General features: G+C 36.2%; 1 protein-coding gene across 1 annotated transcript in view; it reads right to left on the bottom strand.

Moving 5' to 3' along the window:
• LOC150094962 (cysteine protease ATG4B-like) overlaps positions 1 to 12,094 on the bottom strand; it is a 215,536-nt gene that overhangs the window by 31,310 nt on the left and 172,132 nt on the right. The window contains exon 11 of the mRNA XM_090410953.1: positions 2,867 to 2,923. Within this exon, the coding sequence (XP_090267079.1) occupies positions 2,867 to 2,923 (57 nt within the window). The remainder of the gene's footprint in view (positions 1 to 2,866; positions 2,924 to 12,094) is intronic.

Below are 12,094 nucleotides of genomic sequence, written 5' to 3'. Positions count from 1 at the left end.
ATATAGCAGATAAATATCAGGAAGATAACAAACTGTTCTGGAGGCTATTGAGACAGAAATGGAGAAAAGAGAGTACTGTAAACATTACAAAAAATTATGGAGACAACTACCGTGTTAGAGCAAAACTTTAGTTTAATATAAACTAAAATGAACACTTGACATTTCGACCTTCATATCAAGTTCATCATCTGGAGCATACACATATATATATACAAAGAAAAAAGCTGCACTACAATCTACATGGTTCACTAAAGTTACTGATCAACCATTATAACAATTATTGGCCTGACCTCTGGTGAGGAAAAAAAAAAAACTTTACTACATCAAAGCTAGAGTCCTATTATTATTATCTATTAGGTTACAAAATTAAATTGGACTGGACAGCAACATGTTTATATAGATATAAATTTCAACTAATTGGTAAGGAATAGTTTTCAATAAAAGTTGAAAATTGTTTCAAGTCCTAAAGTATGCTGGAAATTAAGTAGGCTGAATATGTGCTATCCAAATTCTTGGAATTTTTATTTCACCATTATTGATGAGATTAAGGTGGTTAATGTTAATCAGAATTTCACATGCTTCTTTAAATTTTCTTTCATACCAGGTTTTTGTATGATGTAAAAAGCAGGTACTTTTTCAATCAATTTGGTGTAGAGAGCATGATCTGAGAGGCCTGCTTCACCAAAATTGTTATAATGTTTTTTTTGTTTTTTTTTTTGTTTTTTTTTTTACGTATAGGGATTGTACATCCAGTTTCACCAATATAAGGTAAATTACAGGTGCAGTAGATGTAATAAACTCCAGGATGTGCCAATGGGAGGAGAGGATCCTTAGAAGAGTTGAATATGTTTTTTAATTTTATAGGTAGTTTAAAAGTGGCATTAAGATTATAATGATATAGGATTCTATTAATTTTTTCTGATAACCCTTTAATGTATGGGATGACTATGGTTTTACTGTAATCTATATTCTTTTTTGATGAAGTTTTATGAAGAACTTTATTAATAGTATTTTTGTTATAGCCATTATTTATAAATGCGTTGCTAATAATCTTTAATTCTTGTTTAAGAGCCTGTTGATTAGAGCAAATTGTTATAGTTCTGTTTTTAAGGGTGTTAACTCATATCATCACCTGTCCAAATTTTTGCGACAGGTGATGATATGAGTTAGCATGTATATATCGGCCAGTATGTGTTAGTTTGCGGTAAACCGTGAAGGATAGACTGCCTGAGGGAAGACGTGTGACCAGTGTATCCAGGAACGGAAGCGAGTTCTGATTTTCAATTTCAATAGTAAATTGTATGCATTCGTGTTGTTCGTTCAGGTGGTTGAGGAATGTGTTTAAAGTTTGTCGACCGTGACAAAATTGGCCACACAAAAAAAAATTAACAAAAACATCATCAACGTATCTAAGCCACACTGTGGGTTTTAGAGAAAAGGAATCAAGAGCACTTTGCTCAAAAGCTTCCATATAAAAGTTAGCAATTGGGGGGGGGGGATAGTGGTGAGCCTATGACTGTACCTTCTTTTTGTAGGTAAAATTTATTTTGCCACACGAAGTAACCGGAACACAGTACGCGGACAAAGAGGGCCGTAATGTCTGGCAGAAAATTATTCTGTAGGAGAAGAATTGTGTCACTGATTGGGATATTTGTGAAAAAGGCAGAAACGTCTAAACTGACTAATAAATCATCTTTGCCAAGCATTATGTTTTTAATTTTGCTTATATTCATTATATAGGAGGGGGAATGACCTATCAACTCCTTGAGTGTGTTGACACTAATTTCTTGGCTAGGTGATAATTAGGGTTGTCTATTCCTTCCACTATCGGCCGAAGTGGAACATTTTGTTTGTGTACTTCAGGAACACCATATATTCTGGGAGAGCAGGCGTAATCGGGTATAGGTTTATTAATAGGGTCTCATGGCGAAGAAGTGACAGACTTAAGTAATTTCTCAGTTTTTTTTCTTTATTCTGTTAGTTGGATTATAGTTTACAAGCTGATAACAGCACCTAATGAAGGCCTCTTCCAGTTCTTTCCACCTTTCTCTGTTCTTGGTAATGGTTGACCAATTTTCCCCCAACAAAATTTGACAATTCATCACTCCACCTTCTTTTAGGATGTCCTCGGCCTCATTTCCCTTCTTCTGGAATCCAGTTCATTAGTATGATGATCCATTGCTCATCTCTTCTGGATGGATGTCTGGCCCATTTCCATTTTAGTCACTTATGGTGAAGAATGATGTCAGTGATATGAGTCTGGCTTCTTATCCAGGTGCTTCGTTTATCTTTTAATGTGATTCCTAGCATCAACTTCTCCATTTTTCTTTGAGTTGTTGCTAGTTTATTTGCCAATGCTTTTGTTAGAGACAAAGTTTCACAACTATATGTGATGTATACTGGAAGTATAGATTGGTTAAATGTCTTCCTTTTTAAACAGAGTGGGACATCATTGTTTTGAAAAATGCTTCTCAATTTTCTGAATGCACTCCAGGAAAGTTGAACACTCCTATTTATTTAATGAAGCTAAAGATTATTCATTCATATAATTAATAACTTAATTTACATTTTATACTAGATTTTAGTAATTCTGCTAATTAATTTGTGATTTCATCTCCCACCACACACACATTATTGTTTTGAAATTCATGACCTCAAGACTCTTTTGGCAATTATTTATCATTATTTTAAATACATTAAAATATTATTATTAACTACCATAATTATTAGTTGATACCTCCAATTAGAAATCGGATATCTTTTATTCTAAGAGAACTAGTACTACTACTACTACTGATAAAATAAAGCAATTAGACTATTTCAATTTTTAAAAATTCTTAAAAATATATATAAATAAAAAGCTCACCTTCTGTGTTTGAGAACACCAGGTATTAAAGTCTTGTTCAGATTCAAAGAAAAAGCACTGCAAAAATTCAAAATATCATATAATACAGTAGACATCAAATATACACACACACACACACACAGATAATATTCCAAATATTTCAGTATTATGAGTATCTCCATCGAGTCTGAAGGCTTATCATAGGCGGTTCATGCTAACCCCTATACAATACTTACAGTATAATCGGCTTTGAAATGCCAAATGCACTTTCACAGGTTTCAAATCTGTAAAGGTTGGAAATAACATTATAGGGGGAACCTGTGTGTATTGAAATGCATGTACACAAATACCAGAAGTTTCAGAAATAAAGGAGAGGAGTTTTTGGCATTGATCAGCTTGACTTGGCTCTAAATCATCAGCACCAGTGAGACTTGTAAACAGAAATCTAGTAGGCAAACCTAAGTATTGGATGTTATTCATAACTCATTTAATGGTATTAGACCAAACAACTAAATTATAAAGAAGATTTTATTAAATGTCTTATATTTCACTTGTATTCAAATTAGCATCTTCAGAACACAAACAAATATGCTACAGTTTACATGCAACAATGAATAAGTAAAACAAATCAAGTGGTAACAGACAAAAGATCTAGTCTCAATGTGGCATCCTCTGATGTTGTAAAAAAAAAAGTATTAAGTTGTGTAGGATAATTAAGATAACAGTCTACAAAATTTTTTGGCAAATTAATGCAACCATACTTGTTCAGGTTAGGAGAATGCTTTATAGCCACTGACTATAACTCTAATCTTTGACAGAAAATGATATAGTTACTGGAACAGAATGTAAGGGCATTGTATTTTCAGGGAGGATAGAGAGAATGAGACAGGAGGTGGAGGGGATTCTCATTTCAACTAAGAAAAATATAAGTTATTGAGGTTTTAATTTAAGATTTACCATATCACACTGATGGTGTTGGATTGCAGGAAATTGAAGAGGCTAGGGGGTAATGGACAGAGTTGAAGTTCAGAGGCATACTGAAAAGTTGGCACAATAGCTCAAAGAATTATTTAGATGTTGAAAAGCAAATCAACACAATATATATATATATACAGGGTGTTCGGGATAAATTTGACATATTTATAATTAATTATATTTTTCCGTAAGTTACATGTATTAACACACACTTCTCTTCATTTAAAAGTTTGGACCCTTCTTCATTCATATACAAGATGTCAGAAAGGATGGATAGCTGGAACCCACCTGAATCATGGAAGAGAATAACTTGTATCATGATGATTCGTGCCCGCCATCAAAATAAGGATATTACGACTGCTGCCCAATGCTCCCTGAATACAGTAAAAACAATCAGGCATGAACTAGAGACTTGCAATGGTGACTACGAGGATGTAGCAAGAAGAAAGATCCCTAGCAGACGATCTGATTGCGTTCGTACAGCAGAATTCCTCGCAAATCTGCAGGAACAGGTGTTGAAGAACCCTGGCATTGGAATTCGGGCTTTGTTCTTGGAGTTGCTAACTGTAGTCAAGCCCTGGATAACAAGGGTAGCCAATGGTAGGCCGTATGTATGGCAGCAGGATTCGGCCCCTTGCCACACCTCTGGGAAAAGTCAAAAATGGTTGTCTGAAAATTTCTACGACTTCACCAGTCCAAATGTTTGGCCTCCAAACTCCCCAGACCTTAACCCCATGGATTATTTTGTATGGGGCGCAGTTGAAAAAGACACCAATCGCACTTCCAGTAATACAAAAGCCCAGTTAATGGATAAAATTAAAACAGTTTTGGCGGCCCTTCCCAGGGAGACTGTAGCATCAGCTTGTTCGAGGTTCCGAAGCAGAATTGAAGCTGTGATCGATGCTAATGGTGGTTATTTTGAGTAAATCTTGTTGATAGTATTGTAATTAACTCTGCCTGTAATGTTTTTTTGTCAATTCATTAAATTTAATAGATACAAAGAAGATTTTCTTTTTCCTTACGAAACTGTCAAATTTATCCCGAACACCCTGTATATATATATATATATATATAGAGAGAGAGAGAGAGAGAGAGAGAGAGAGAGAATGGTTATTATCCCTCTTTATAAGACTATGATTTGGCTGCATCCTGACTACTGGGTTTGTTGGGGACCAGGTGGTGGTGGTAAAGAGGATCCAGAGATGAATGACCAAGCTGGTGAAAAGTCTGTGGAACGCTCCCAATGAGGATAGATTAAAGGTGTGCAGATAACAAAATTTAGTTGATAGGTAGAAAAGAGGAGACAAGATAGACACTTATCAGTTACTAAAGGAATTCTATAAAACTGACATGAAAGAAATTTTTCAATACATGATGAAAAGAGCTATGGATCACTCCTGGAAGTTGTGTAAGCGTGTGGTTAATAAGGATGTGCAGACTGGATTGTTTGCTTGTGGAATGGTTAATGAGTTTAAAGCAGAGGTATAACAGGTAATGTGTATAGAAAGATTGATGCGAGTCCTGCAATGAGTTTTCTGACACCATGGAGATACCTTTATAATAAGAATAACAATAATAAAATTTCATCATCATCATCAAATTCCTGCCATGCTACATGAAAAAATTATATCATTACTAACTTCCTATCTACAATTTTCCTCCAAATCAGTCTGTTACTTGTCAAGACTCCAACATTATTAGATCTTATATTTCTATCGTCTAAGGCACTTTGTACCGTATCAATCCACCTACATCTTGGTCTTCCTCTGGGTCGTTTTGCTGCCAACCTGGCAGAGAACACTTGTTTTGCTAATCTTTCCTCCCCATTCTGTTTAAGTGACCATACCACCTGAGATTAGCTCTGCTAACGCATTCCTGAATGCTGACAATGTCAAGTTCTTTCCTAATATCCTTGTTTTTAATATGATATTGCCATCGATGCCATCTGTTCATGCCTATAATCTTTCTCAGAACTCTCATATCTGCGGTCTCTAGTCTTGGGTCAAGTGTTTTACTTCTGACCCAGCTCTCAGATCCATAAGTTAAAACTGGTTTGAACACTGTTTTGTATACAGCTAATTTAGTGTTCCGACTATTTTCTCTCTTATTCCATATGAATTTATTCAATTGACTTCCCACCATACCAGCTTTGCTGATTCTGTTGTCTATTTCTATATTTAATTTACCATCTTCACTAAAAATCGTGCCTAAGTAGCTGAAATGTTTTACTTGTTCCACAGGTTCTCCATTCACAACACAGTTGACATTTTTAATGATTCGGCCTATTTTCATTGTCTTTGTCTTTTTATTGCTAACCTTCATACCATATCTATTACAACAGCTATTCAATTTAGTCAGAGAATCTTGCAGACTTGTAGCAGATTTATTTAGAAGTATAACATCATCCGCATAAAGCAAAGAGCTGACATTAACATCTCCAATTTTGATATCATGTTTAATAACACTTTCCTTCATAATGTGATCCATATAGATAATGAATAACAGAGGGAATATATTACATCCTTGTCTCACACCAGATTTAACATTAAACCATCTTCCTGTACTTCCTTCAATTGTAACTGCTAACTTACAACTCAAATAAAGACTAAGTATTGCTTGATATAATGCCCCATTGACACCATATAACTGAAGCGTATTGAATAGCTTCTCTCTTGGCACCTTATCATATGCCTTTTCCAAATCGACAAAACTTAAATAGAGATCTTTGTTATATTCTCATGCTTTCTCAACTATTTGTCGTAAAGTGAAGATCTGATCCTGACAGCCTCTGTTTGGCCTGAATCCAGCTTGTTCTTCACCAAGCTTTTCTTCCACAATTCTTTTCAACCGTTTCTCAAGTATACTTGCATAGATCTTGCCAGGAACACTCAGTAGGGAAATACCTCTGTAATTCTTGCATTCAGTTTTATTTCCCTTTTTATATATGGGTACTATGAGAGCTCTACTCCAGTCATCGGGAATTTGTCCCTCTTCCAGGCTTTCTGAACTACGCAGTGCAGCCACTGTAAGACTCTTATACCACCATACTTCAGCACATCTGGTCGAATATCATCTACTCCGGCTGTCTTTCCACATTTCAAGCCTTTGATTGCTTTTTCTACTTCAAGTATGGATATGCATTCCTCACTGCATGCCTGTTGAGTGTTTTTTACCACTGTGCTATCACTGCTTGTTTCATTTAGCAATTTTTCGAAATAATTACTCCTTACCTCAAGGATATCTTTTTCTCCAGTTTTCATGTCACCTTAATCATCTCAACTCCTTTTACAGCACTCTTTCCTCCATTCCTAAGCTTCTTCAACAACCTTCAGAATAATTTGCCACCTTCTTGATATTTATTTTCTATATTCTTGCCAAAGTCCTCCCATGACTTTTGTTTAGCTAGTTTTACACAGTGTTTAGCATTCTTGCATTTGTCTCTATATTCTCTAAGAGCACAAACTGACTTATTTGACAGGAACTTTTGATATGCTTTCTTCTTTTCCTTCACTGCCGCTTTAACTTCTTGTGTCCACCAGGGAGTTCTGATTTTTTTATCCTTGCAGACAACCTCACCACATGCCTCTCTGGCAGAATCAATCAATGTTTTCTTCAGAGTTTGCCACTGAATCTCCAAGGTTTGATTGCTGCTCAACTTTTATTCGCTTTACAATTTTTTTACATGTTATTCTTTTCAATGTGAAATTCAATTTTATCCTGCTCAAGACTAAATAGTGATCACTTCCAATTTCAAATCCTCTATACACTGTGGTGTCCTGCACCAGGGAGAAAGCATCACTATCAACAATAACATAGTCAATGAGACTTTTCTTATTCCTAACCTCTTCTCTCCATGTGAATTTGTGCACATTTTTATGTTGGAACATGGTGTTAGTAATAACCAGTCCATGTCCTGAGCAGAAATTCAACAGATATTTGCCATTATTATTAGCTTTGCTCTTTTCTCCAAATTTTCCAAAAATATTTTTGTATGTCTGACAATCATTTCCTACTCTGCTATTTAGATCCCCAACAAGGACCAACTTTTCGTTTTTCATTGTGTCAGTTGCTTTTTCTAAAGCCTCAAAAAATTCCTCCACTTCTACCTTAGTAGAACCTTCTGTGGGACCATAGGCACAAATAAGTCTCATTGTCCAGTTCCCCATTCTCATATTTGCCCACATTACTCTACTTGAGACTGACTGCCATTCAAGAAGATTAGCCTCATATTTTGTGTTGAATACTATGGCTACTCCTTCTTTTCCTTGATTGTCATTGCCTGAATATAACATTTTGTATTCATTGCTCAGAAAGATCTCACCAATTTTGATCTTTTTTGTTTCAGTCACCCCTATTATGTCGATCTGGTACTTATCTAATTCCTCAGCTAGCTCCATTTCCTTGTCGTTCAGGCTTGATAGTACCGATCTCTAACTCTGTTGATGTTGAGTTGGGGTTTGTTTTCAGATTTGTTCCAGTAGCTGACTTTTTGTTGTTCACCCTGGTTCCCTGGCAAAAACAACTGTGGCCTTGTTTAACCGAGCGACGCCCAAGCCGGCATGAAATTTTGTCATGTTGTACCATCATTTTTTATTTTGGTTTAACCAATAAGAATACAATTGGGTCGGCTAAATTCCAAATTGCCAGCCCATCCTCATTCGTTCAGTATCCAAATAGATACCCAACAGGGTGCACCACGAGAAGGTGAGGATTGGACATTAGGTCAGAAGCCCTGGTCGGGTCTCCACATTCCTTTAAAGGCTATGTGGAGGTCTCCTCTCAGTTATACAGCTTTGACCTTTAAGCACTCCATAATAAAAAAAAAATAAAAAAATAAATAATAAAATAAAAATAATAAAAAAAAAAATTTCTCTTCCCCAAATAGGTTTTCTGTTCTCTTAAGGTCATAATAAAAGCACATTTTCATAGTTCATAGGCAATTTTTTTTTCACAAAACATACCATACCTCTCCTCAAACTCATTCGCCGTCATTAACTAATTCTGACATCCATTCCACTCATTCACCACTCTTCATGCAAAAAATCTGGTCCACACACCTCTATTAACCATACTCTTATACAACTTCCATGGATAGCCCCTAGTTCTCTAATTGTTGTATATATTGAAAAATTTTCCATGCATCAATTTTATAAAACCCCTTTAATATCTTAAAAGTTTCTATCATGTCCTCTCTTTTCAGCCTATCAAATGAACTCTGTAACCCACAAACCTTCAAACCTATCTTGACAGGGAGCAATTCAAATCCAGGTAACCAAAAATATGCAGTAGTCAAGATAAAGCCAAATCATGGCCTTGTAAACAAGAATAATGGCTCTATCTTTACTGGTTAGCATCTTTTTCAACATCCAACTAATCCTTTGAGCTATTTTACCAACTTTTGAAATGAGTTCAGATAGTTGTTGGAGTTTAGAGTGCACTCTGAACTCCAACTCTCTGTCCACCATTATTCCCAAGTCCCTAGCCTCATCAATTTCCTGCAATCTATTATTAAGGGTTGCATACTGTGTATGCAACATTTACAACCTGAAGTGCATAACTTTACATTCTGCAGCACTAAACTGACACTCATTATCCTTCATCCACAATGCCAATTTATTTAAATCATCCTGTAGGATATCTACATCATCTCTATCAATTACTGCCCTCCCCAGTTTTGCATCACCACCACCACCAAACAATTAAATATTTCCATTAAATCTTTCAACAGCAATAGCTGGCAAAACTAGTTGGTGATTAAATAGTTTATTAACACTTGACCAATACTTCTAAATAAGAGTTAGTTATTTGTTATTCACATTTTATGTTACACCTGTGTCTTCTACACTGTTTTATGGCACAATGGACTCCAGATCTATGGTACACTTTGTGTAAGTATGCATATATATTATTATTGTACGGGCACCTCCATAGAGTCCGAAGACTCATCATGGGAGATCCAAACTATCTATAAAATCTACCACCTTTCCTTGAACCCATTAACAGACAAAGCACTCACAACTGACTCTAGCAAACCATTCCACTCATTCACAACTCTCCAAGCAAAAAATCTAGTACTCACACCTCCACTAACCACACCTTTATTCAACTTCCAGGGATGACCCCTTGTTCTGGTCTCTCTAGCCAAGTGCTCAAACATTTCCCCTGCATCTATCCTATAAAACCCTTTAAGCAACTTAAATGTTTCTATCATATGACCTTTTTTTCCATATCAACCAACTTCTGTAATCCATACACCCTCAATCTATCCTCATAGGGAAGATTCTACAGGCCACTCACCATTTTGGTCACTCGCCTCTGAATCCTCAAGAAACCCAAGGACCAAACTTAAGCAGAAGAGTAATTCAGATGTGGATGTATCAAGGCCTTATAAAGAGGAATAACAATTTCCTTATCTCTGCTTGTTAATGTGGTCTTCAATAGCCAAGTAACCTCATGGGCTACCTTACCAATATGTCCTCTAAACTTTAACTTGCTATCTATCACCACCACTCCTAAAGCTTCATCTATTTCCTGGAGTACGGTGCCATCAATGTGATACAAGGCTTGTAATTTATTTAACCCCAAATGCATAACTTTACATTTCTCCACATTAAACTGATACCCATTATCTTTTGCCCATACTGACAGCTTATTTAAATCATCCTGCAAGCTTTCCACATTGTCATGATTAACTATTACTCTACCTAATTTTGCATCATTAGCAAACAACTGAATATTTCAAGTTAATTCCTATATCCTTTATGTACAAATTAAACAGCAATGGTCCCAGCACAGAACCTTGTGGCACACCACTAATTATCTGTTTCTGCTCCTCCACATACTACTTTTTTTGATATCGTCCAGCAGTCATTTATTCACTTAACCAGTGTCATATCCATTCCCATTTGTTCAAATTTGTGAAATAGAGTTCCACTCTTTCAAATACCTTTGCAAAATCACTATATAGCCATTTCCATTATCCAGCTCTGTTGTTAGGCATACTATTAAATATTGCTTCCTCTAGATGACCCTTAACTATCTCCCATGCCCTACTAACATCCTTATCCTATAGTGTTTTATGCCATGGCACAGATTTAAGCTTCTTCCTAAGAAGCTTAAATCTTCCTAAGCTTGTCATAATAACCTGCATTGTAGTTTCACATATACCCATTCCTGACATAATATTTCTCATGTTATATGTTCAACCATGGTCACTTTCACCAATCGGAGGCAATGTGGTCACATTGGTTATGGATAGCTCCTCTGATCCTATGACCAAGCCCAATACTCTCACACCCCTATTTCCCCTCCAACACAGTAGGTGTATAAATTCCATTTCTTTCCTGTCATGTGATCTTTCTTCCTTCCAGTCTATATTTCCATAGCTGAAGTCCCTCATAATAATTTCTTGACCTGCAATTGTACTAATTTGGTAATGCGTGTCTTCCAGATCATCTGTGGAATTCCCTGGCTTATAGCAACAACCAACTGTATATTTTGCCTTACTGGCCTTAATCTCACACCAGACTGCTTCAAATGAACAGCCACCCTCCTGCCTTTCTCTCATTCATTTTGACTGCAATTCATCTGCTATTGTCAGCAGTATCCCCCCCCCCATCCCATCTTCTATATCTTCCCTGAAAATACTAAACCTTTCACATTCTATCCCTGTAACTACATCATCTGCTGTTAACCAAGTCTCACTATTGCCTATAATTTTTGGCAAGGTTGCACTAACCAGTGCCCAAAACTCTTCCCTCTTGTTCCTGATACTTCTGTCATTAGCATATAAAAACTGCAGCATCCCTTTAGGCCTCCACCCACCTTTACTTCCTGAATTGACTACCCTATTCAATATTTTTGCTTCAGAGACTAGATTCTGCACTTGGTCATTCTAGCACTCACTTGCCTCATGGGTGCCTCCACACAATCTCGCCTGCTTCCACCCTAATTGCTTATGTTTTCCTGAATTTGAGCTTCAGCTGCTCGTGAACAAAGCTCTCTCTCTCAAGACACCTAACACCAAACCCATTTAGATGCAGTCCATCAGCACTGTACAAATCCTTCTTTCTGTCAGAGACCACAGATCCACAAATCCTACATCATCTTCTGATGTTTATTAAATACTTAAGGAATTGCCAGCGTATACTAGAAATATAAATTAAATCAAACTTTAATATATACTTTCCGATATTTCCAATTCTTTCCAATATGTCAATTCCTTAAATAGTTAATAATCATGTTTAACCAGCATATAAGCCTTTCTACAAGAAT

This window comes from Typopeltis vanoorti, chromosome 21 (assembly GCF_054136105.1).
Source record: "Typopeltis vanoorti isolate ZY-2024b chromosome 21, IOZ_Tvanoo_1.0, whole genome shotgun sequence".
Lineage (NCBI taxonomy): Eukaryota > Metazoa > Arthropoda > Arachnida > Uropygi > Thelyphonidae > Typopeltis > Typopeltis vanoorti.
Note: the sequence above shows the minus strand (reverse complement) of the source record. Positions and strands in the feature narration are given on the sequence as shown.